The sequence below is a fragment of the Lygodium microphyllum genome, chromosome 14 (genome assembly GCF_053477565.2).
Source record: "Lygodium microphyllum isolate KBCC chromosome 14, Lygodium_microphyllum_v1.1.10, whole genome shotgun sequence".
Classification (NCBI taxonomy): domain Eukaryota; kingdom Viridiplantae; phylum Streptophyta; class Polypodiopsida; order Schizaeales; family Lygodiaceae; genus Lygodium; species Lygodium microphyllum.
Genome location: NC_141148.1, coordinates 6,635,616 through 6,656,802, shown reverse-complemented (window position 1 = coordinate 6,656,802; position 21,187 = coordinate 6,635,616). Strand labels below are relative to the sequence as shown.

At 39.8% G+C, this 21,187-nt stretch overlaps 1 protein-coding gene across 1 annotated transcript; it reads left to right on the top strand.

Moving 5' to 3' along the window:
- Window positions 1-14,734: 14,734 nt before the first annotated feature.
- On the top strand, window positions 14,735-18,896 carry LOC148025285 (uncharacterized). The gene is made up of 2 exons (XM_087692291.1): window positions 14,735-14,952; window positions 16,388-18,896. The coding sequence occupies exon 2, from the start codon at window positions 16,471-16,473 to the stop codon at window positions 17,482-17,484; it is 1,014 nt and encodes a 337-aa protein (XP_087548417.1). The 5' UTR covers window positions 14,735-14,952; window positions 16,388-16,470; the 3' UTR covers window positions 17,485-18,896.
- Window positions 18,897-21,187: the final 2,291 nt, after the last annotated feature.

Below are 21,187 nucleotides of genomic sequence, written 5' to 3'. Positions count from 1 at the left end.
TCACTTAATCCTCCTTAAAGTCCTCACAATTACTCCAACTACCCCTTGTGCATGCTACAATACAAGCCTCCCATGTGATTGCACGTGTTGCTAACCTACCATCATGCAAGTTATACTATTTGCGGTAGCTTCTCTGAAAATAGTAGTGCTAGCATCCTGGCTACGAGTGAGAGAGAGGACATGCAAATAAAGAAACTTTTTGCCATTAGTTTTTGTTTTTTCTGATTTTTCCTTAGAAAAGAGTGTCACATGGTAGTTTGCAATTGGGCTAATGTCTCAGAGCATTGCACTATGGTGATGCCAAAAAAATTAGTGACACAACACTACCTTGAGTAATATGCACATATGTGTCATTGGGAAATAAGGTTTCATGCATTAGAGTAAAAGGATGGAGATCCCTATCATTTGATTTGTTCATTTCCTTGGAAGCACTAGAATAGGGTTAGCATGCCAATCTTGCCATACGGTTTATGTAGTATGGTTTTTGGTACTATTAAGGTCAATAGTATGAAAACAAAAACCATTGCATATGGCTCATCAATGTATAGAGGAGTGTGGTGTGTGACATTATCTTTGGCACCATGGTGATTAATAACAATAACAATGGTTTCTCACTAGAATTACGATAATAGATGAGTGTTCCACGCTACTGACCCTTCAACATACCAAAAGAAAACACAAGGACTTTTGAATATGCATATATATAGTGCAAATAATGTGAAGTAAACACTAAAGGTAGTGTGCTTTGTTTGCCTACAACTCTGATCATGTAACTGAAGTCAAGTATCCAACCAATTAGCATGCATAAATGTCAAAGTAAATGATAATGTTATACAATCTTGAGATGTGATGACAAATAAGTACTAAACTGCAGTAAAATGAGGATTAGTCCCACGATGCCTTAGAAATTCATACTCAATTTTGGCTAGCATAATGATAAGGCAAATGATTTGACCACCTTTAAAAACATGTTTAGTATAATGAATTCTTGTACATGGAATATATGCAATGTTTGAAACAAGGAGTAAAAATTAGGTTAAATTTTGGGATTCCTCATTGCAAAATCTTTCAAGCCTCTAGAAATTGCAAATGAAAGAGTCACTTACCACTACAATAGCATTGTATGACCTAGGGTTATGTACATGTTTAGTGTAGTGACTATTTATGCCCAAGACTTTGGCATGCTTATAATAGCACAATTTGAATTAGGATAGATAGTTCAATTCCTCATCACAACTTTTTAACTCCTTCATAAATGGAAAACAAACTAACCACTATAAAAAATATAATCTTCTTAATGAACTACGATTGTGTAAATGTTTGATATAATAATCACTTCTACATAGAAGACTAGTGATGATTAAAATATGATGTAGCAAGTGTTGAGGAACCCCTCCAATTTAGCATTATAAGGTTTAGACCCTCATAAATGGCAAAAAAGTTGATCACTTCAATAACTATAATGCCAATATAGGACATGAGATTGTGTGCATGTTTAGCACCTAGCTCTAGATCATTCATGGAACTTTGCTAATGTTTGCATTTATCCAATGTTCAAAAAAAAATCTAGGTTCAATGAAACATGACTTGCAAAATTTCCAAACAATCTTCAAGTCTCCAATGAATACACACATGTGACGATTCAAAAATCCCTCCAAGATTTCAAGTTAAAGTTTTCTATTTTGATTGTTTAAGATGTTTGTGAATAATCAACATGAGTACATCCATTGGCAAATTGTTGGCTTTGACTTCAAAGTTCATGTTGGATTTAGGGTTGCAAAAATCCATACATAGAGCTTGGAGAAGAAGAAGAAGCTTGAGAGTGCACACCATACAGTGTATTGAAAGAGTATCGATGCAGTATATTTACAAGACCAAGTTTTTCTTAGAGTGAATGGGCATATATACAAGCCCAAGGAAAAATCCTCCCAATGGAGGGAAAAAGGTGCCATGATGGTCCTAAGTGCATTCACACATCTCCTCTTAGGAGTGATGTAGTGAACAAGGCCTACCACTCATGTATAGGGAAGTGCCAAGCCTAATGGACTATAATCAATACACAATGGGGAGTAAGCCCAAAACATTGTGAAAATCTTGTAACTTCTCACAAGGCAAATCCTTTGTGAAAAGATCTATGAGATTATCCCATGTTGGCATATAGGCCAAGATAATCTCTCTTGCAAAAGTCTCTTTTGGAAAAAATGACAATGCACCTAGATGTCCTTAGTGCGAGCATTGAACATTGCATTCCACACAACTACCAATGCACTCTAATTGTTAAGGAAAATAATGGTAGCAAAGATGGTGTTCAAATACCCTATTAGCCAAAAGGCATATAAGCCAAACACACTACGTAGTAGATGTGAAAGCTGTTGTATACAAAGCTTCACAATTAGAAGTAACCATAGTGAGCTGCCTCTTATTCAACCGTAATATGCATGGGTTTCTAAGCATGAAGTAAAAACCACTTGTTAAAACACGAGTGTTTAACAACTAGCCTACTCGGAATTTGAAAAAGCGTGAAAATCCAATGATAATGATCCCCCCTTGGGATAAAATTACATGAGATGCGGAGTACCACTCAAATAGCAAAATATACACTTCACTACCTACCAATGTTTGGTGCTTGGAACTTACTTATTTGTGAGACTAAAAAATGAATATTGCGCCTCATAAACATATATAAATCAAGCATCCAATAGGCTGGTGATAGAGAAAGATGTCAAAGTAGCTTTCAGTATCATTAAGGCTCAACTTCAAATGTATCTCCTTGGGAGTAGCAATAGGCTTGTAGTCTTAGGACCAAATCTCTGAAACAATGTCTCGATATACTTTGTTCGGTGCAAAGCAATGCCTCCATCACATTGCTTGAATTGAATGCTCAAATAATTATGCAATAGGCTTAGACATAACATATCAAAAGGTGAATTCAAATCAGCCTTAAAATCAACAACACATGTTGCATTAGAAACGATGAGCATCATGTCCTCGACATAAACCACCATGATTAGAGGCATATCACTATCATGTCTAGCATATAAGGTCCTTTGAGTTGGACTATATTAAAAACAATGTGCACTCAAATCTGTACATATCTTACCAAGCCCCATGTTTACTTTCGACCATACAATGCCTTCTTCAATCTACACACTTTATTTTCCTACCCTCTTTGAACAAAACCATGAGATTGAAATACAAATAGTTCCTTATGTAAATCACCATTCAAAAATGCAATTTGAATATCCAACTAATGTACAATCCAACATTAATAGCTACCAATGCCCAAATGCTACAAATTGTCATCATATGGCAAGTAGGAGCAAAGGTCTAATCAAAGTCAACACCTTTTTGCCAAGCATGACTGTTTACCCACGAGTTTAGTCTTGTAAAGGTTAAGACTACCATCTAGCTTGTGTTTAAGTTTGTAAACTCACTTAGTACTATTAACCTTTTTACTAAAAGGAGACAAACCACATAAGAATCAAGTGCTATTCTTGACAATAGCATCATACTTGGATTGAATATTAGCCACCATCCAATATTCTTAATTTTATATCTCTTCAAAAGAAATAGGCTCATCTTTGTCACTCATACTAGAAACATGCATTGTCAAATACTTTATGCATATGACACACTATATGAGAGACGAAAGAAGTGTGATTAGACAAGCCTATATTCAAATTGCTATCATGTTATGTTTTCACCAACCATTTTGGCATAATCATGAACTTCTCGATGTTTACTCATCAACAAGTGTATCACAATTCATATCTCCATAAAAGACAGGGTAATTTGTGGATTCATTAGAAACCTATGCATGTTGAAAAATTGCCTCACTTGGTATTACATTTGACTACCCACTGCTAAAAGTTGGTAGATAAAGTAAAGGGTATAAAACATTGTTAGGGACTAAAAGGCATGTTGCATTCAATGTAAAACTATCTTTATCTAGTGCCAAAGGGTGCAAGTATGAATACAAAAATGTATGGAGAGGCACAAGCTTTTGGGTGAATCAAAAAGGTCACATGGTTGCATTCACACACACACACACACACACACACACACACGCGCGCGCGCGCGCGCGCGCACGCACGCACGCACGCAAGCACACAATTTTCTGCTTTGAGGCTCTTTTGATTTGGCTACAAGGCCCAACCACTTGGCGATCTTGCATATGTTGATTCCTTTGGTTCTCTGGTTCACCTACTCTGTCCTTCCAAGTGTAGCTATTGATCTATTGGCATCAATCTTCATAGGGCCCAATATTTGTAGTTGTCATGCATCGCCTCATCACTCTTCTTCCCACATCAATGAATTAGTGCACAGAAATGTGATCAATGGCCATGTCCTCCTTACGAGCCCACCTATGCTACTCCATAAGTTAAAATGCTCCCCTGTTCACCCCTCATCCAACATGTCCACCCCGCATCCAACATGTCTACCTCGCCAACTAGCATGTTTGCCCACCAACCAGTGATGTCAACCACCCTCAAATGTCCCATCACTAGAACCACAACAATGACATCACCTGACCTACATTAGCACCATATTGTGATCTCACCACATTAGCCATATAACACATATATAGATATTCACTATTTCAACTTAGGTTTTTTCAAATCCACCCACGTCTCCTCATGTATCCATAAATAAATCAACCCTATCATCATATTTATCTCTATCCTTGCAACACCACTCATTTATTGAGTCCATCGTCTTATCCTCTTCAAACGTAAGAACGTACCAATGTCAAGATTGTGGGAGAGAAGGAAGGAGTCTCACTTGTAGCTTTCTTGCTTGCACAATGGGGGAAGACACACAAGGGTGGAGGCTGAAAACTGTTTTTCTCTTCTTAGTTGTGGAAGCCAAAAGAACTCTAGTACAAAGAAATAGAAGAACCCTATATATGGGTCTCAAACCAAACTCAACTAACTAAGGTGGCATACTAACCGAGCCACGAACTAGAGTAGATAAGGATAGCTATCATGTAGCTATTATTCATGGGCGGTGTACCAACCGCGTCTGCAACTGACAAGTCGGTGACATAAATACACAACGGTCACCCTGGCGTATCACGAGTGGAGCTCGATATCTCAACACTCCCCCTCGAGCTCAATCCCAATTCCTGCACACCAAGCAGGTCTCTGAACTTGCGCAGCTTCTTTGCGCCCAATGCCTTCGTGAATATGTCAGCTACCTGATCCTCTGTGCTGACATAAACTAGATCAATAAGACCTAGTAAAACCCTCTCTCACACATAGTGATAATGCACCTCAATGTGCTTTGTTCTAGCATGATAGACTAAAGGGTTATTTGCCAAGTGTATACTACTCATGTTGTCACAATAAATGACAACTGGTCCATCTGTAGACTGATGCATATCATAAAGTAGCTTATGCAACCAAGCTACCTCACATGCAGCCATTGCTGCACCCCTGTACTCAGCCTCTGTGCTCGACAAGGCAACTATAGACTGTTTCTTGCTGCTCCAAGTGACTGCAGCACTCCCAAAGGAGAACACATATCCACTGGTAGATCGTCTATCAGAAATACTACCAGCCCAATCAGCATCAGTGTATCCATGCAACTGTATCTGAACCCAGTCTCATAAAATAGTCCATACTGCAATGTGGACTTCACATACCTGAGTATGCGTCTAGCCGCATCCAAATGTGGTTTCCTTGGAGCCTGCATAAACTGACTTACCAATCCAACAGCATAGCTCAAATCTGGCCTGGTAATAGTCATATAAATCAAACTTCCTACTATGCGTCTGTACATAGTAGGGTCTTCCAGAAGCTCACCTACATCTGTGCTCAGCTTCACATTCTGCTCCAAAGGAACTGAAATAGGCTTATAGCCTGTCATCCCATATTTGGACAGCATGTCCAATCCATACTGCCTCTGCAAGAGTTGTATCCCACTTGGTGATCTAATCACCTCAATGCCCAATAAATAACGCAGCTCTCCCAAATCCTTCATCTCAAACTTCTGCTTCAATAGCATTTTCACATGAAGGATATCTTCATCACTGTCACCTGTCATAATCAAATCATCAACATAAATGACAAGTAGCATAATACCTTTCTTTGTTTTTCTCACATAAAGTGAGAAATCTGCCTTGGAAATCTGAAAGCCAATAGTGACAAGATACTGTCCTATCTTGTCAGACCATGCTCTAGGTGCTTGCTTCAAGCCATACAAGGCTTTCTTCAACCTGCAAACAAACTCAGGATGAACAGCATGCACATAACCTGGTGGCTGCTCCATATAGACCTCTTCTTGCAAATCACCATTCAAGAAGGCATTCTTTACATCCATCTGATGTAAAGACCATCCCTTTGATGCAGCCATAGCAATGACTGCTCTTACGGTTGCCATCCTTGCAACCGGACTGAATGTTTCTTCATAGTCAATGCCATATGTTTGTGCATAACCCTTGACTACTAATCTTGCCTTGTATCTGTTCACAGAACCATCTGCATTGTGCTTCACCTTATAAACCCATTTACAGCCAATTGCATTTTTACCTTTAGACAAAGGTACCAATTCCCATGTAGCATTTGCTTCCAAGGCATCCATTTCTTCATCCATGGCTTTCTCCCATTTTTCTTTTCCCATGGCTTCCTCAAAAGAAGTGGGTTCTGGTTCCTGTATCACTTTAACCATATATGCATAATGAATGGCTATAAATCCATCATATTTCAGCCTATCCACAGGATACCTAGCTCTGGTAGACCTGCGCAAAGTAGGTTCACTCCCAGGTGCTCTCAAAACATCCCTGGTCTTCCTTACTCCAGGTGTAACAATAGAAGGAATACCCAACTCATCATCAATGCTCTGTTCTGAGCCACTGGATTCACCATCCACATAAGAGTGACCTGCATTCACATCAAACATGGGCTGATCAACCTTCTCTTTTCCTTTTCGTGATACCTGCATACCACTATCTGCATTGCTTTGAGAAGATTCTCCTGATCTCAATCTGCCTGTCCATGGCGAAGAATGTGAACCACTGCTAGAGGATGCTCCAGGTCCACTAATATTTTGTGACAGCTGCTGTGAATTCTGTGCAGCATTACCATTTTGTGCATCTATATCATCAATCACATTTACTGGTTTATAACAGCTACTCATCTCATCAAAAACAACATCTCTGCTCACTGTAAACTTACGAGTAGAAGGGTTATAGCATCTATACCCTTTTTGCTGCAAAGAGTAACCAATAAAGATGCACTTCTCAGCTTTTGGATCCAACTTGGATCTCAGCTCATCTGGCACATGTACATAGGCAATGCAACCAAAAATTTTCAAATGAGAAATATCTGGTTTCCTACCAGTATACCTCTCCTCTGGAGTCATTCCATGTATTGCTGCAGTGGGAGTCCTGTTCATTATGTAGACTGCTGTAGCAACTGCTTCAGCCCAATAAAAATCTGGCAAGTCTTTTTCATTGAGCATGGCACGAGATACCTCTCCAATATGCCTGTTTTTCCTTTCTGCAATTCCATTTTGTTGTGGGGTATGACTGCATGAATATTGCTGCTTTATGCCATGCTCCTGCAGGAACCTTGCAAACTCATTTGAGAGGTACTCTCCCCCTCCATCTGACCTTAGGCATTTTACTTGCAGACCTGTTTCTTTTTCAACCATAGCTTTAAGAGTTTTGAAATGCCCAAAAACTTCACTTTTCTTTTTCATAAAATACACCCAAACTTTTCTGCTATAGTCATCAACAAAACTGACAAAATAATGACAGCCTCCAAGAGATGTAGCTTTAGTAGTCCACACATCAGAGTGGATTAATTCCAATGGCTTCTTACTCTCTTGAACATGTCTAGGAAATGGTTTCCTTGCCTGTTTTCCAAACTGACAAGCTTCACATACCTTATGCATTTCTGCAACCTTGAATTTGGGCAATCCTGCAACAATATTTTGGGCCTGCATTGATTTAAGTCGCTGTACATTAACATGACCAATGCGTTTATGCCAGATATCAATATCTGCAACTACACCGGTCCCATGTGCAAACATTGCTGCACTCAATTCAAACATGTCTGCATCCAATGTAAACATTCTGCCCTTCTTCTTTCCTTTTGCTACCAAGCGACCTTTATTTTTCATATCCTCAACAAAGCATCCATGAGGATTAAATCTGACCTGCAAGCCCTGCTCAACCATTTGACCAACAGAAACCAGATTCTTGGTGATATTTGGGACATGAAATACATCGGACGGGTATTTCTTTTTCCCATCCTGCATAGACAAAGGAATTTTTCCAATCTGCACAATCGGATGTGCAATATCATCACCAGTCTCCACAAATCCTGGTTTTTCCATTTTCCTTGCATCCTCCATCCATTCTGCATGACCTGTCATGTGGTTTGATGCACCTGAGTCAACATACCATACATCGTTGCTTTCTTCTGCACTTGTCACAGAATTATTCATGTGCTGCACCATGAACAAATGCTCATTTCTGTCATCACCCTGTCTACTAGAAGATGCATAATTCCCTTGTTGCAGTTTTCCATTCATGATGTCATTCTGCTTTTTATAGCAGTCTTTAGCCATATGACCCATTTTACCACAGTAGTAGCATTCAACATTACTGTTTGCATTTTGACCTCTTTGCCATCCACCACGACCTCTTTGGCTCCCCCTGCCTCTAGAGTTACCACGTCCTCCTCCATAGGACTGGTTTTCTTGAGTTTGCTGTATATTCTGATTTCTACCACGGCCTCCAAATCGGCCTCCTCTACCTCTGCCTCTACCTCTTCCAGCATTTGAGTAGAAGACAGCTTTTTTTGAAGTTCCTCCTGAAGAAGATGCACCACCATTTCTCTGCTCCTCAGAAATTAGAAGAGCAATCAACTCCTCAAAATCAGGAAATCTTTCACGGACGAAAATGGATGTCCAAAACTGCGCATAATCCTTTCCTAGACCATTCAAGGTCACAGAAACTAAATCATCATCTTCCACTGGTGACCCAATGGAAGCAAGTGCATCTGCAATCTTCTTCACCTTCATGTGGTAGTCATTGATGCTCATATTTTCTCTTTGCACATTGTGCAACTCTTGCTTGAGCTGCATTTTCCTGGCTTGCGTATTTGTGCTATACATCTTTGACAGAGTATCCCATGCCTCCTTTGGCGTACTTGCATCCTGAATATGCACAATCATAGAGTCTGAAATGCTGATAGACAGCCAGTACATAACTTTCCTGGCTCTCTCATGCCATGCTTTGAATGCATGCATTTGCTGTTGATTGGGAACATCAGGAAGAACTGGTTCTTCTTCATTTCCTGCAACAAATTCCCAATATCCTTTTCCCATAAGGAAATTCGTCAATCTAAACTTCCATGCTTGGAAGTTGTTCTTGTCAAGCTTTTCACTTACAATCTGTGAAAGAGAATCAGACGCCATTACAGAATACTGCAAAAAATTCTGTCACTGCAAAAAACACAGCTTCACCCTCACAAGGGCAAATTTGCAAAACTGGCGAAAGTGGTATTTGACCACACAGTCACTTCCTAGTGACGATTTTGCATAAACAAGAACCAAGGATGATTCTGTAACTCCCAATGTCTCTGCACACAAGCATACGATGCAATCTCTGTGGTAACTTTTCACCGACCTGTAGAACAGTGGTCGCACAGCATAAAACATGGCCTTTTCCTGAGTGCGTGCAGAAAACTTCCGCCTTCAAAACAGGCCCCGAAATGGCCTCAAATAAAAATAACAGGGTCGCCTAAGAGCTAAAGCTCTTACCCGCAGCATATACTGCTCTCTTGCTTCAACGCGAAGGGCGTCTCAACCTGAGACAATGCACTCCTGCACTTTCTGGCTGTGCTACCTGCAGAGATTTGCTCCCAAAACAGAAAATGAAAGCAACACTGCTCCTCTTACCAGACCACCGCGAGCTTGGCTTGCTTTCTTGAGCTCCTTACCACGAACAAGGCTCTGATACCATGTCAAGATTGTGGGAGAGAAGGAAGGAGTCTCACTTGTAGCTTTCTTGCTTGCACAATGGGGGAAGACACACAAGGGTGGAGGCTGAAAACTGTTTTTCTCTTCTTAGTTGTGGAAGCCAAAAGAACTCTAGTACAAAGAAATAGAAGAACCCTATATATGGGTCTCAAACCAAACTCAACTAACTAAGGTGGCATACTAACCGAGCCACGAACTAGAGTAGATAAGGATAGCTATCATGTAGCTATTATTCATGGGCGGTGTACCAACCGCGTCTGCAACTGACAAGTCGGTGACATAAATACACAACGGTCACCCTGGCGTATCACGAGTGGAGCTCGATATCTCAACAACCAATGGTCTTTATAAAGGGAAATAAAAAATTTGAAGCCACATAATATTAAGGATTCAAAAGGTTCTATTCATCATGCAAATTGAAGCAACATCAATGAAGATCAAATTTCAAAGCATGGACATCAGAAGGCGTATTTATGGAGCAGATTCAAGAGGATGACTTCTAGAAGGACAAAGTGATCCAAAGGGGGCATACTAGGTGTAGAAAATAGACATACCACCCAAAGACATGAAGCCTACAAGAAGCACAATCTTGGACAAGCTTATGGAAGACTCTTTTGGCGAATCAATGCCAAAGCAAGATTACTATTTTTCTCATCATTCTCCACTATTTATAATCAAATGTACTTCATAGATAGAGAGATATGGGATTTGACATTCAATGAAGGGAATAGTGGGTTCTCAATTGTAAACAATCGATCCCTCATGCATGCTAGTATTGGGGACTAAAAGGGCACGTTACATTCAATGTAAAGCTATCTTTATGTGGTGCCAAAGGGTGCAAGTATGGACATAAAAATGTATGGAGAGGCATAAGCTTTCGGGTGAATCAAAAAGGTCAAATGGTTGCATTCTATTTCTCGCATCCAATCTCTCTCTCTCTCTCTCTCTCTCTCTCTCTCTCTCTCTCTATTTTTTGTTTTGAGGGTCGAGGAGGCTCTTTTGGTTGGGCTACAAGGCCCAACCAAACATCTTCCAAAAAGACAACATTAGAACTTATCAAAATACACTGAGGGATAATATGATTTGTAAGTTTTGCTTTCAAATCTATAGCCAACAAAGTTAGATTCCATTGCCTTGTCATCCGATTTTTTATGGTATTGCATAGGTAATAAGTAATAGATGGCTTTTTACCATGGCTATTCTCATATGGACTGATCAACCATAATACTTTTGTGGGATATTTGCTTTGTACATAAGCTGCACACATGATAGCCTCAAGCCAAAAAACATGTGGCAAAGCTTGAATTTTGATCATATATTATGTCATCTCCATGAGAGATCTATCATTTCTCTCAATCAACCATCTTGTTGAGGTGTATATGATTCATACACTGGTGTTTTACCACACAAGTTTAGCAAAAAATGCAACATATTCTTTAGATATATACTTTCTCTTAGAATGAAGAGTGTCCACTTTAGATCGTGGCAAATTTCAACCATCCATACACATTGTTTAAAGCATGATAATACTATAGACTTAGTTTTCAATGGATATGCCCATGCATGCTTGGAGAAATTGTCAATAAAAGTCACGAAGTACAAGTGCCAAAAGACAACATTTACAAATAACTCTCATTAAACCATATTTTTGAAAGGAAGGAGGTTATGTTTTACATGATATGCAACTCTCACAAATATGATTTATAGGCATTTCAAGAGTAGGTAAATGAAGACACCATGGAAAATTTCTACACTCATAGTAACCTAGCAAAACTTGGATGACCAAAATGTGCATGCCAAAGTTTTACATTAGTGCGTGAATCTACAACTACATATGCCAAATTTTGCACACATTTTCCATCACAATTGAGCTTGTGCAATCCATGACAAAGTGAACCATATATGATCATTGTACCACCACATGAGAGATCATGAACAATACATTTGTCATCCACAATTTTGATAATCAAGCCAATCTTTGCAACTGTAAAAACTGAAAGAAATTTCATTTTTATCATTGGAAAATACCAATGCATCGAAAAGTATATAGGTACTAACATTAGTAATAGTACAATAAATTTTCTAACTCCTTTAATAGGACAAGAGGAGTTATTGGCACGTGTAATATACCACCCTTAGGGGTAGGTTTAAGTGCTACAAAGTATCCTGCTAGGGGCAACATTGTCAAAGTACCACACCTTTGAATCCAATAGACATGCAAGAAGCATACATTAAAACTTCATTGTGCACTAAATGCTCACTTTTTATCCTCCACAACATTTGCAAAATTTGAACTAGAAGGAGAGGCATTTAGAATAATCGTATTACCTAAATTTTTATCAACCTCCTTCACAACTAAGCAGTACCAATTCTTGCTTAAAACACAATCTCTTGCCTTAGAGTACTTGGAAAAGCTTTTACTCTCATTTTTCTTCTAATCCTGATCATCCTTCTTATTCGCATAATATTAATGGATTGATGCTTTTTAGTAGAGAAAGTAGCTTTTTTTAAAACCTTTTTGAATAGCCACCAAAGCTTAATCTATAAGATGCATAATTGACCTATTTTGCTAATATTGGTCTTCTTGCATCAAAATAGAAACCAACTCCTTACATGACAACGTGTATATGTAAAAATCTAATAAGAATGAGGAAGTACATTGAGAATAGTCTCTCAACAGTCAGGATAAGTGAACTTTCTCAAAAAATCTCATTTATAACAATTAAGTGATCCATAAAATATTTTGTATTTGTTAAATCATGATCCATAGAGTTGCCTTTTATCCACACCTTCAATATCAAATTGCTTATATATGCAAGCAACATGGGTATCATTTCTACCTTAATATAAACACATACGTGTATCTCATGCCTCTAAGTTGTCTTGCATGAGCCAATGTGTGAAACATGGTACATTTAACAAATAATGCAATCAAGGTTCAAGCTTTGTGCATTTGTGTATACTAGAGGCACTGCATCAATGGGTGTATAGAGACATATATATCATTCATTCATTCTCTTGGTAGTGGAGACACACACACACACACACACACACACACACTCTCTCTCTCTCTCTCTCTCTCTCTCTCTCTCTCTCTCTCTCTCTCTCTCTCTCTCTCTCTCTCTCTCTCTCTCTCTCTCTCTCTCTCTCTCTCTCTCTCTCTCTCTCTCTCTCTCGTATCCATTATGCCATTCCAACAAATCTACAAGGTAGTAGATGGTTGTACTCTAGCATTAAGTGCAGTGTGGAACTCAAACCTTGCAACATATTCAACACCAATTGTTTCAATTGCACTTGAGCCTTCCACAGCCACAATAGAACACATATCAATTCACACACAATGTTCCACTACCCTTTTGTAAAACCAATACATGACGTATCATTATGAGCCCATTGTGGATAGTTGGTTCCATCCAACTTATCCTCAACAACCAACATATGTAATACATTATTGCTGCTAGCCATGGCCATTGAGCTATAAAGGTCTTACTTGCAGAAATAAACATTGCAAGAACTTTAGTCCAAAAGGATAAAATAGCTTGCATTGTATTGAAAGTAGTGCAAATGGAGGTCGAGTTGAACCAAAATAAATTTTTTGACTTTGCAACCCCCACAACTAGCGCAATGATACACCAATAGGATCAGGCTAGGGGAAAAAACCTCCAAGTGAGGAAAAAATTGCTCGATTGGGCTTAAGTGTATTCACACATATCACTTTCAAGATATGGTGATAGTTCATTGTATTCGATTGAGCCTCAAAAGGAGGTATTCAATCAATCACAATTAGTCATTGCTAAGGTGGCATGTTTCAATTCAATATTATCCTCCTTTCCCCACACTTACACATGCTATCTATTTAGACATTTTAGAGCCACTAAGAGGTGTAGAACATGCCACCCACGGGCTATTGATTCATATTCCCACTTGAGGCACCATCGAAGGATGCAAATAATATTGGACCATCATCAAGCAATCATAACTCAATGCTTTAGTTTATCCATGTTGGATAGACCCATGAGAGATAACATGGGACGAGATTGAATCCTTCTTTATTCCCCCATAATGTATCACATCACTTCCACATTGTATCAAATCCCCACTTCTATTAGACTTTCTAGTTATTTGTTGTTTCTCTTCTATTAGGGTTTCTTTATTTTACTTGGGAAACATGACAATTCATTCCTCGAGTTTTGGGTGTTTTTGTTTCATCGGCTCATTTGGTCTTTTGTGGATGTTAATACAAGTCTCTCTCTCTCTCTCTCTCTCTCTCTCTCTCTCCCCTTGTCCAAATTGACATAGAGTGGGGTCTTTTACTTATTAACTTATGTATGGATGGGATGGAAAAAGAGTCGTGATATCACTAGCATTTAGAGGAGAAATGTTAACTTGTACTATGAAAACTTTGCCGCTTATTGTTAGAGTCAATGGAGAATACCTTCAAAAGGGGTAGGAAATGTAAAATGGTAGAAAACATTTGGGCCTCTCTCTCTCTCTCTCTCTCTCTCTCTCTCTCTCTTTCTCTCTCTCTTGGTGGTTCCATACGCCAACTTGTGTGCATCCACTCCAAGCCCAAGTGAACATTGGCATCCCTGTAGGTTGGGGCTCAAAGGTCTCCGTGACACACGAGGTTAAGCGAAAAAAATATTTTGATATTGTAGTTACGTGTTGTAAATTTCTTGTGCATTGTAAATTTAAGAAATGAATCTTCTATGCTTTGATGTTTAATATGAGTTGACGGAAGGGAGGGAGGGCGAGAGAGAGCGTGCCTAGAGGGCTGAGGGGAGAGAGGGAGGGAGTGTGTATGTGTGTTGGGTTTTCAGCGACGGAGTGTGTATGTGTGTTGGGTTTTCAGCGAGCAAGACAAGGATTGAGAGAGAGAAGGACGGTTGAAGCGATCTCTCGTGGATGGTTACAGCCGACTGCGCCTCGCCATAGCGCCTTTTTGCTCTTCTCTTTCGCCAGGTAAGAAAGCTCTCTCTCTCTCTCTCTCTCTCTCTCTCTCTCTCTCTCTCCCCTGTTTTCTAGCTCGGATCCATTGTGGATCAGCGCCTGTCATCCTTTCGCGCGTTCTTCTTTTCCTTACTCTGTGTTTTCCTTTGTTTTTTTTTTTGCCTCCCCAAGTAGATGTGTCTATTGTCGGTGCCGTAATGTGGTGTAGAAATGACGTGCGTTTCCTGGGTAAAGCTCTTGCCATGGGAATATGTTGCAGAGAAACATAGAAGGCATTGCGTCTCTTGTCACAGCTTTTCAATACGTTACATAGGGACGTGGTGCATCTATAGGAATAAGGCACAGAGATTGCTTTCAATACATTCCATAGGGACATGCTGCACCTGTCGCTAAATAAACGGATAAGTTACAGAGATCGCTGTAGGTATGAAATTGCCTGATATCTCTATAAGGTAAAGATTTTGCCGTAGGTCTGAAAATGCGTGCCTGAGAGGTATTGGGAATGAGTTGCAGAGAACAGACATTTTGTTACAACCTTTGAATCTATCACATTAGGAATATGGTGCACCTGGTAATAATAACAGGGGTATGGCACAGTGTTGCCTTAGGTTTGCAAATATGTGCTCAAGAGACATGGCCATTTGGAAGGATGCATATAAGTGGGCTGAAGATTGCACACTATCAGTGCGTCAGGTGATGACATTGCCTTTAATCATTTTGTACAAAGCAATGCCCTACAGATAGCAAGCATTCTCTTACTGTTAAGGAGGGACAGGCTTTGCTGGATGTTGAGTATATGTTGGATTGGTTACACAAATTGATGGCAGATGGCTGCAGTCTGCAGCTGAGGTTCTTGAGATTTGTGTGTTCACCCCATAGATTAATACCTCATTTAGGCTTTTGGCTAGAGGCATGAATCACTTTATGTGACATTGTCTATTTGCAGGAGTTAAATGTCCATTATTTAACATAGCAAGGATATTTTAGAGCAAGGGACTTGCTTGTTCTGTAGATTTATACCCTATTTAAACTTTTGGCTAGCAGCAGATCCCTGGCGTTATCTGTTTGCAGTATTTGTACAGAAAAGGATATCTTCAAATAAATGACCTTGAACATAAAAGTTCACTTGCATGAGTAGGTCTATTGTTGTTGTTATACTGCAAATATTTTTAATCAGAACGCCAATAAGTCAATACGACCCATATGTGTTGTGACACCCAGAGTATCAATACTTATAGAGGAAACCATGGCACAGGGTTGGATGTCACAATTTGAGCTATATATAAACAGATTTGGCAATATGCTGTGTTGAATCATGGTTCATAGATTAACATAGATGTCTAGTGGTGGCATACTTCATCTTGTTTGTCTATAGATCCTCGTAGGTTTGTCCTGTACTTTGATGAAACATACAAGATAATGGTTGTGGTATTTTTTCTTTTTGCAGACTAGGGTGTGCTGGATTTGTTCCAAGCTGCTTTCTCGTCCTCCGCCACGCAGTTTAGGGAAGTTGCTTTTGCATGATATGCCATGGAAGGTGACGGAAGATCGGGGCTGCGTTGCATTTTAGCACCTGAGCAGGCAGAGCATTTGGCTCTTAAAGAATATGCCACAATTAAACTGATGCAAGTGATTGCAGAGCGGGATGCGGCTCTAGTTGAAAGGGATAATGCCTTGGCAGAAAAGAAGCATGCATTGAGTGAGAGAGATGCAGCCTTTGAACAGAGAGACATGGCAGTTGCAGAGAGGGATGCTGCTATGATGGAACGGGATAATGCAATTGCCGCACTTGATTCTGCACGAGGGCACAGGTCTTTGACTTGGAATCCTTATAGAAGGCCAGAGTTGAAAGGGAGGGAGGCACCAGTAATGCAGATTAGCCTGCCCAATATGAATGTCATAAATTTTGGAATGGAAGACATGCATGCATTCTCAGCTGAATCACCTATGCTGGGATTTGCAAGCAGCTCTGATAAAGTACAGCCAGTGCAACCTTCTAATGGTCGCAAGCGCAAAAAGGAAGTTTCAAAAGTGAACAAAGGCAAAAAGATGTCTGTGGGAGTCCCTGACATGTTGAAGCTAGATGTGAGACATAGACATGGTGAAGTACAACCTAATGGTAGTCGTCTGCATGAATCACATGAGGGTATGACTCCACTTCTTCCTTCAACCAATCCTTTTGGTCTGCAAGAGGCAGACCATCAGCCATTAGAGAACCAATCTGCCTCAGATTGCAAAGAGCTGGACATGATAGTCAGCACACCCATCCCTTATTGCTCCTGTACTGGGACAAATCAGCCATGTTACAGATGGGGAAATGGTGGCTGGCAATCGGCTTGTTGCACAACAACTATGTCTGTGCATCCATTGCCTATGAATCCTAAAAAGAAAGGCTATAGATTACCAGGCCGTAAGATGAGTGCAGGTGCTTTTCAGAAACTAGTAGCGAGACTGTCACAAGAAGGTGTGGACTTGTCTGTTCCCATTGACCTCAGGAACTACTGGTCAAAGCATGGAACTAACAGATATGTTACCATCAAATGACAACATGGAACCGTATTAGTTTTGACCATGTAACTTTAGTCAGCAGTTTTTGCTGGAAGTCAATGAACATGGGATTTGTTTGTCAACAAACCTGTCGCTGATTCTTGTTGAGGAATTTTTTGTTTACCGTAAGTTAATGGTGATGGATCAATGGTGGATGTATATTTGCTGCATGGTTGCTTCCTGAATCTTCAGAAGGAATGGCTTACCTGCACGCAAATCAGGTTTCTGATATCTGCTGTAGGTAGTATGGAAGGTTATTCCTGTGTCTCCTGAGTCCACTTTTGGTCAAGTCGCGATTAGTTATAGCAACTGCAAATTGCAGTTTACAACTCCTGAGGGTTTTAGGAGACCTTATATCTCTACAATGCTCCCCAAGAATTCTATTTGTTTTTCCAAGTTCACAAAGATTGTTTCGTTTTCACTTGTCATTTGAATTGCCACTTGCTCCTGGGGGCAACAATTTCAATTTGTTAGCCAGTTATCAGCTCAAGTATTGGTTCATCAAATGTATGTGTTTATTAACAGTTTTGTGCTTAGTGCAAGTGATTAAGGCATTGGACATGAATGTGAGCTGTACTTGGTACTCTGATATGCTCATTATGCGGGCATATCCTGTTGATGTGCCTACTGTTCTAAAGCAAATTCGGACTTGTTGATGTGCATCTCATTTGGATAGGTTTATATCTATGTCACTTTGACCAGATGAAGTATATGGTGCCGACGTGCATGACTTTGCACATTAGTAGGCTCATTAACTCTCAGCAGATGCAGTGTGTGTGTAGAGCTATAAATTTCTTCAGGTTTCTGCTCATGAAACAAAGGCCAGTTGGTTAAGTTGGTGCCACACAACTCGACAGATGTTGCTCGTCAAGTTATTCTTGGCAGCTGTCATTTGAGGCTGAGTTAAAGATTGTACTTGACAAGCAGCTTGCACAAGGGCTCATGTTGTGGGGAGAAAGTTCTATCTACAAGACAAGCTGGAGGCTCAGCGAGGGACTAACTATCAACGCGCTACTATCCCATATGAAGACTCAAGATTTTGAAATTGATTCTCCTTCAGCGTTCTCATGTGCTGGGCAAGTTCTGCATCCATGTGTTGTGATTTATTCACACATCCATTTGTGTTGGGATATTGCATTCTGGCTTGACAATGGTGAGGTGGCACATGCCATTTTGTTGAATGGTGGACATTGTGTTGAAAGATTCTTGTAAGCCTGCGAGGTTAGCCTACGAGGTTGTACAAACAACTTCAAGTGTCAGGTGTAAAGAAAACCTGCGATTTTCCTATGAAACATTGCTAAAGTCATTTTTAAAAAAGTATGAGATAGCAATGTGGTATCTCTTTTCTTGGAAATTTAGAAAAGGAAAGTAATACAACACTAAGAGAATCGACATATACATACTAATACCTTATTGTCACATGTGTGCTATGCATTGTGATCGCGTGATGTTATTTTGAATCATGATGATGTTTTTCCTTCTCTATAGTGACTAGAACAAGCTCTCTTCTTTATTGTTGTAGTAGCTCTCTTTATAACCCAAATTTCATACCAAGCGTTTCAACTTTAATCACATGCTCAATCATGCAACTTGCCTATTGATCTTGTAAAATTAAAGGCCTTGATTAGTATACAATTATGATTCATTTTTGCCTAATTCAACTCCCAAAAATAGTTTGAGAATTTTTATTTTTAGCAATAGAATGAATGCTTCAAAATTCCCTCTATAAGGGCACATTGTGGACGTTCACTTGTAATTGATTGGCCTATTCATTCTACTCCTCATCGAGTCTTGCGTCACTTCTCTTTAACCATCTCACACACCAGCCAACCTATGTCCCCTAGAGGAGTTGCCTTGGCAAAGAAGAATGTGCCCCTAGAGGAGTTGCCTTGACAAAGAAGAATGTGCATGAGAGAGAGAGAGAGAGTGTGTGTGCGTGTGTTGGCCCATCACCCCATTATTGCTTGTAGTTTGTCACTTAACCTTGTAGGCCATCTCCAACAATTGGAGATGATTGTGAGTTATCACTATGTTGCCATCATCAAAAGCATCTTGTGTTTTTACATTCAACTATATTTTTTGTTGCTCTAGATGACAAGAAGTTGTCATTGTCATTTGCCTCTCTTGCTCTTTGTTAGATTGTGTTTCAAGCAGTAGACCTTATGTTTTGCAACTAGGAATCTTCACCACCACCATCTCCATTGTTGCACACATCATCAAAATTGGTAGATTATTGATATCTTAAACTCTTACTCACTTTGCTCCCATGAGAGAGTGTGGTTGTTGAATAGCCTCCACTCCTTGAGCTCTAGCATTGCATCTTATTCAATGATGATGTTTGTTGAATACATTTTATGTTCTCCATTGCAAAGCCCATTGATTCTTACATGGAATCGTGCTAGAGGTGCTATCAAGCTAAAGATCCTCATTCTCTATAAAGAGCATAGGGCCTTGCAAGGATCAATGAGATGTTTGACATCTTAGTTTTCTACACTTCACTCCCCTACAACATTTAGGAGAGAACTCTATCTTTTATTCCCATCCTCTTGTTCACGTTGGCAACACTAGTGCACCTATTGCAACAAGATAAGTCACCATCATAGCTTGTTGTCATTGATTATCACTCCCATTTCTCTTTATCCCATCGTAGCAACAAGATAAGTCACCATCATAGCTTGTTGTCATTGTTTATTACTCCCATTTCTCTTTATCCCATCGTAGATTGCACTCTCTATGCAACTCAAGTCCTTTTTTGAACTTGGTGGTTATGAGATGATATCATTGGACAATAGACCAATGTGGAGACCAACACAACCAGCTAGGGAGGTTTCCCCTACCTATTTTGGGGATTAGTGGCTTCCATGACCTTTGACTTTGGAATTCACTTCGTTCGAGAGAGAATGATTGTTGGACACCCTAATCTTGATAGTTTACTTCCTTGCAAGATAGTAGTTGTCAGGTACACATAGCTCTACAAGAATTGCACATCCCTACTTTTATGACTCCATGGACTAAGATTCCAAACTAAGTATCAAGGAGATTCTTCGTGATCCCCCTCCCCCCAACTCTCTAGTAGTTGCATACTTCCTATTCCATAAAAACTCTAGTCCTAGATACCTTATTTGGCAATCTTGGTAGACAACCCCAATTCCCTAGAGGCCATTATTGATGAATTTTTGGATTTCCCATCTCCTTTAGGGGGGATGTCTTGGTGTACACTCTTAAGTCTTCTCCACCTTTGAGAAGCTCTTTTAGCCTATCCCATTTGTGGGGATCACAATCCGTTGCAATCATTCTTTGGTGGGCATTCAAACACCATGGTAAAGAGTCATAGCTTTGGTTCTCCACCCTTTTCTACACCAATGCCCAAGATCTATAGGTACTAAATAGGCCAACACCATGGATCTTTTAGCTATGCTTTGGTGGCTACACATGCACATCTTGTCTAGTGAGGAGATGAGGATAGTGTCCTCTCCCCGAGGCATAGGATCACACTTGTCTTCATATTCTTACTAGCATGAAGACAAAGCTAGGTCTTTTTCTCCAAAGGTCAAGTCTCAAGCATCTTCATCTATCCCCTTGACTACTTGTCCTCTTAAGTTTCTAGGTATGGTGCATGCTTCTTTCGCTTTTCTTCCAATCCTTGATACCACATGCCTATTCAAGTCTCTATCCCTTTCTTCCATTCTCAAAGTATTGT

What these genes read in the sequence shown, in the direction of transcription:
- LOC148025285 (XM_087692291.1), top strand. Translation starts at nt 16,471, where the DNA reads ATGGAAGGTGACGGAAGATCGGGGCTGCGTTGCATTTTAGCACCTGAG.